At 47.9% G+C, this 6000-nt stretch overlaps 1 protein-coding gene across 1 annotated transcript; it reads right to left on the reverse strand.

Moving 5' to 3' along the window:
- Positions 1 to 5344: 5344 nt before the first annotated feature.
- BJ212DRAFT_1286959 (uncharacterized protein) lies at positions 5345 to 5719 on the reverse strand (the record flags this gene model as incomplete). Its single annotated transcript, XM_041331966.1, has 2 exons — positions 5345 to 5524; positions 5600 to 5719. 2 exons carry the CDS (start codon positions 5717 to 5719, stop codon positions 5345 to 5347), a joined length of 300 nt encoding a protein of 99 aa, XP_041185981.1.
- Positions 5720 to 6000: the final 281 nt, after the last annotated feature.

Below are 6000 nucleotides of genomic sequence, written 5' to 3' on the forward strand. Positions count from 1 at the left end.
TCAAGGGAGAGCAAGACAAAGTTGGCGTCGTCGTGGCTATCAACAAGGTTGATAAACCAGAAGCGGATGTAGTGGGTATTTTCTGGATCGCCTTGTTATGGCGGCTTAACGGAATGGGTTATGCAGGAAAAAGTTCAGCATGCACTCCTTGCTGAGGGCGTCCAGCTGGAGGTATTTGGGGGAGACATTCCATCCGTTGAAGTGTCCGGATTGACAGGACATGGACTGGATGATCTAATAGACACCCTGTCATTGATCGCCGAGGTACAGGATTTACGTGCAGAGCAAGATGGGCCAGCCTATGGGCACGTCATCGAATCGAGGATGCACAAAGGTCTTGGGTAGGTTCATAAGCGCTGTATCTCCTCGATTGACCGCCTATTCATTTACAGGCCCACTGCGACAGTTCTGGTTTTACGTGGATGTCTAACCCCTGGTACTCACATCCTGGCAGGCACATCTTCCGGGAAAGTCCGTCTTATGTCGGATTCATCTGGTGCACCTGTTAAGGTCGCGTATCCTGGAATGGCGGTCACCGTGTCTGGGTGGCGGTCACTTCCGGGCGCAGGTGATGAAGTTGTGCAGGGTAGCGAAGGCGACGTAAAGAAAGCTCTTGCAAATAGGGTTAGGAAAAAGGAAGTGGAAACCGTTTTGATTGACGCGGAGGCAATTAATATTGCGCGCGCTGCAGAACGCGAAAGAGTCCGGAAGGAAGAGGATAAGAGTCAAGATATGAGGAATATATTAGATGGCGGCCCTAAAGAGCTCCGGTTGGTCATTAAAGGTGATGTGAGCGGGAGTGTTGAGGCTGTTGTGGGCGCGCTGGAAGGAATCGGAAATAAAAAGGCGCGTGTCAAGGTTGTATCCACAGGGGTAGGGGATGTAATGGAGAGTGATGTGATGATGGCCAAGGCCGCTGAAGGTAAGGACCCCAAGTTGTGGTGATTTTTGTGAGGCTGAGATGCTGATACTGCGCACATAGGTATAATTGTTGCCTTCTCGGTCAACATTCCGCGTTCAGTGGAGACTACTGCGGCACAGAACCACGTCCCAATTTACTCGTCCAAAATCATCTATCGGATCATGGACGAGGTCCGAGACCGCGTCACCGCATTGCTGCCTTGCACCTATGAGACCAAAGTTACCGGCGAGGCGACTGTTTTACAACTTTTCGATATCCACATAAAAGGGAAAACTACCAAGAAGATTGCAGGTTGCAGAGTCAGTAATGGCACCATCGAGAAGTCAAAAGGGGCTCGAGTTGTTCGCAATGGCCAAGTAATCCATGAGGGTTTCCTCGATGCGCTTAAGCAGCACAAGAAGGATATGCCGGAGGTAAAAAAAGGTACTGAATGCGGGATCAGCTTGCAGGACTATGAGGATTTGCGCGACGGCGACTTGATACAGATGTATCAGACGATCGAAATACCTGGCGTATTATGATCCGGGATATTTCAAGTTCAAACTATCACTATGGTATTTTTATCCTTACACTAGAAATTTAGACTAGAGTTTTCGCGTATTACCCTCGATCTTCTAATTGACTCTATTTGTGTTTTGCTCATCAAGCACTAAGTCTTTGCCCCCAATGGTGCCTGTTCGGCCACCTACACCGAAAGTCAAGCTGATGTTACCAAGATCACGAGTTGTCTTTTCGAGTAAAGTCCAACTCCTGGTATCAAGTTTCTTGAGGACCACTTCAACCTTCGTATTATAGAATTTGTACGAAGACCCATCGGGATCCACTGGACCGAAAAGAACGATTGTACGGCGGAAGCGCTTGGATCCAGGGAGATAGAGGTCGAAGTGAATCTGATTGTCCTCTATCGTGACGGTGCTCTTTTCCTTGTTCACCTGTTTGGCAAACACAGAAATATGGACCTCCTTTGGTGTCTGATAATGGTCGACACGGCAGTCAGTGAACTGCTCCGCCTAAAATGACACATTCAATCCAGTCCCTCGACTGATAAGGTGGCAGCGAGAACAAACCTGAGGTTCCATACGCAACTTAGGCGCAAATACGTGACGCCCCTTTTTACATCCCTCAATCTTGAGGAACTCATCAAACTCCAAGACACGTCGTTTACAACATATATAACCCTGTGGGAGGGGTTTTAGTTTCTCGTCGGTGCGGTGTCCACGTGACTGACTTTGCTTCCTTCATGAAAGATGGGCTGAAGTCTTGAGTCAGCCGACGGGCGAGCCCACCATTAACACCATCAACGTACAGCAGCTGGGTGATATGTGCAGATAGTTTTATCGCCATCTCCGATTCGATTCACCTCATCACTGACAAAAGCAACACCACAGCTTTTGCGTTTACAAAAGGTGCCAGGAGTTACGGGCACGTCGAGATCATCTTCATCTTCAACAACAGGAGCTTCCACAGGTGGGTGAACGGATGGCTTAGGCGACACAATCTTCGGTGCACCGGTCGAATAAACCTCCGCTCCGTCTTTTGCCTCCTTCATGATTAGACCGGAGTTGACTGACGATGTCTTTATAGAAGGGACAGGGACTTCTGGGGCTTCGTCTGTATGTGACGAGACCGTACATCCCTACCGATAAAATTGTCAACCCACACTGTGCTGCGATGACTGAAGACCCGCGGAGGACTTACAGGTATTTTCATGAACTCGTCAAAGTCCAAGACAGGCTTATTCACATCGGAGCAACAAGACCACGATTTCAGGCCTTCGTGGAAGACCTAAAGGCTGAACTCAACTGCGGTGATTCGACGTTAAGATGTTACAGCGGCTCACAGGTGCTCCAGGATGGTACGTGCAGCTGGACGGATCATTAGTAGCTAAATCGTAATTCTGGCCGCAACCTTTTCGTGTACAATGCGGCATTGCGAGTCGAATATGAGTTGCTTGCAATCAAAGTACTCAGGATGTACACGTTCAACGCCGGTATCAACTTCGTACTGTTCAAAGTTCATTCTGCTATCTAATTTGCTTACATAATCGATCGCCGTGCTTATTCTAGTGATTTCTAGTGATTCTATCATTGACCACTAGAGAGAAAATGGTATACCCAAAGAACACCACTCTAAGATGTCTTGTCCGGCCCTGCGCAGCGCATTGCGACGTACCACGCTATTCAATTGCGCGTATTACACTTTTTCGGAAGCTACTTACCGACAAGTACATCCCAGACTTGTTCTATTATGGTGACATCCTAAGTATTATACAAATGACTCGATGAAGTGGTCTCCAGTGCAGGCCCGCTGAGCATTCATTATTCTCAGCGCCTCTTCACACCGCCGAGCAGTTCTAACCCCGAGTACTTAACCGTGCACGCCTAATACCCCCATGCCCTGATTGTTTCACATTGCCCTTATATATCGCTCCACACTCACGCCCTCATCAGATACGAGGCGCGAGTCAAAAGTCAAATGGACCTTTTATACAGGGAATCGACCACATTACTATGTACAATCTACATAATAGGGCACACAACCACACGTGAATAATAAACGATTTTCTTGCGGAAAAGAGTGGTTCATAAGAGGCTGCATTATAATTATGGAAGGGTCGACGGAGACCGTGCCAATCCGGTAAATAAGAGTGGACAAAATCCTTTCACGGAAGTGTGATATGGCCCTGTGAGACACCCTGTATTACCGCACCCTGCGGATCATAGCTATACGTTATAGCGGTGTCAGATATCACGACTCTGACATGAACTAAATGCTCAGCGGTCTGGATACCATTGAATGTTGATAGAACGGGTACCAATCACAAATAAGTATGTTCCTCTTCTGTGCCGTGATGACAGAATTTGCATTGGCACGAAAAGGGGGATAGGATCTATGCAGGCTCTCGATCATTGACCGTGACGAAACTGTTCACGTCATGCAGGATTCCCGGGTTTCGCACCATAGACAACAAGCCCAGTGGCTTATCGGTAAGATGCAGGAACTCTGATATGGGTAAGGCTTGGACTGATATCGCGACACACGAGAACAAACCCCTGTCATGAAAGATGAGTCATTAATTTGGGGGAATGAACAAAATTGTGGACTAAGGTAAGTTTTATACTCAGTAAGCTTATTCACAAAGAAGGTTAAATGACTCATTGTGCTGAACGTTCGGTACGCAGCAGTCAGGGGGTTGCAAAGCCTACTTCACAACCAAGTGTATGCGAGTCCTAGCCAGTGGCGAAGTTACTGAAGGGTCATATGTCAAACCATGTGATTCAGGCTCGGTTCGTGTCCACTTTTTGCACAACCTGTATGTCGTTATTAGTCTTTCGTGCAGTCCGGAGGTATCCAGAGTGTTCAGGGAGCACGTTTTGTTTCGGCGCCTCGGTCATGAAACTAGAAACCATTGACACGTGAACTTGGTCCTGCAAAGTAGCAGCTTTGCCGCCTTGGAGCAATATATCGTAACTTTTCTTGTTCCATTGGAGATTGAAGTTCCATTGTGATAATGGAAGCATTTCCTGGAGCCGAGATTCTCAGCTATAAGGATCAGGTGTCAAGCGTTCTCAGACCGTGCGGCAAGGGCCGCAAGACGCTCCGAAACTGCCATAACGCCCACGTCGTTGCCGATTAGTAGTTCATCCGGAGAGGTGTGGAAGCTCCGCAAATCGCATGGGAAAGGAAGTGCCACGACCGAGCAACAGCAGCATAGCAAATTGGCAATGGAATGCTACGCCCTGACTCGACAATCAGTGCGTGTTCACGCTCCTTAGTGGATACTTACTTACTCCTCGGGGCGCAGCAGGCAGGGCTACGGATAGACTGTTAACACTTGGTGATGCCCCTTGCGGTGAAATATATTGTATTTTTCAATGAACTCACTTTACATGTTTCAAACTTTAGTGGTGCGACTCGAACAACACACTTTCGTACCCAGCGGTCTCGGTTTGCCCCCTTTGTTAGCAACATGATGTGAAAGTGAAAATTTGCGTCCTCACGAGTGAGTATCTGAAGTTCGGATTTATTAAGATAAATTTCAGGGGAGGGACACATGCTTGAAACGCGGTTCTACGCACTCAACTAGCACAAGTTAGTACTCACTGATGCGGTGCCACAAGTTGATGCTGTACAGCCACCAGTACGAAGATCGTATGTACGTAAGACGATCGACCTTTTGAGTTGAACTTCCCTTGTCCAGAAACATCGTAGGTAGAACACTTGAGCTTATTAGCATCTATCGGTAAAATCTGCGCATGAATTCGCCTCTGCCACTGACAAATCATATCTATCTCCAGTAAGGTGCCCACTGGTTGTGAGAAATACGGTGAGAAAACGGGGTTACGTTGCACGACTATAACTTGCCTGCATGGGATAAAGTACCTGGGATACATGCTTATCCACATGCTGATCGTAGCTCTGTCAGGACAAACCCGGTCCGAAAGCCTCCCATACCAAAAAGCCCAAACCCCATGGGCCGACTCGAGCAAGCGTTCGAATGCCGGTATATATCCGACGACGAGTGATAGACGTTTCCGGGTTTTCGTTGCCCACAATCGAAGGGTCACGGAAAAAATGTATTATTCCATCCCCACGAATTTTCTGTACAATCACCAATAGCGAATGTTTCAGAGTGGGATGACCGGTCCGTTCTAGTTGAATTGTGCGCCTGGTTACGTCCCATGGTCTGCTGAGGATCTCGTATGCCAAACCCGCCGATGCCCCTCCTGCCACTAAGGTAATACCATGAATGGCTCGTGGAAAATGGCGGCCGAAGAAGTGTTCTTCTGGGTTCATTGATAAATTTTGCACAGTGCCTTGCGCTGCAGCTTTGGAAGCTAATGCCACTCTACGAGTGATTTCAAATATCATAAAGAATGCAGCAAAGCCTGAACAACAATGAAATCTCAGAAAGTGCGGGTTGTGACTCGTGGAGGCATTACCGCAAACATCTTTAGCACACCCCCAACCCCAACCATCCCATCCCCGACCAGCCATCTCAGAAACCTCCTTCATCCAATGTCTCACCTGTCTTATCTCTTTGATATTGTCTGCTCTACTGGCTGACTTTGGGGGTT

This window comes from Suillus subaureus, assembly GCF_016647635.1.
Source record: "Suillus subaureus strain MN1 chromosome Unknown BJ212scaffold_104, whole genome shotgun sequence".
NCBI classification, from domain to species: Eukaryota; Fungi; Basidiomycota; class Agaricomycetes; order Boletales; family Suillaceae; genus Suillus; species Suillus subaureus.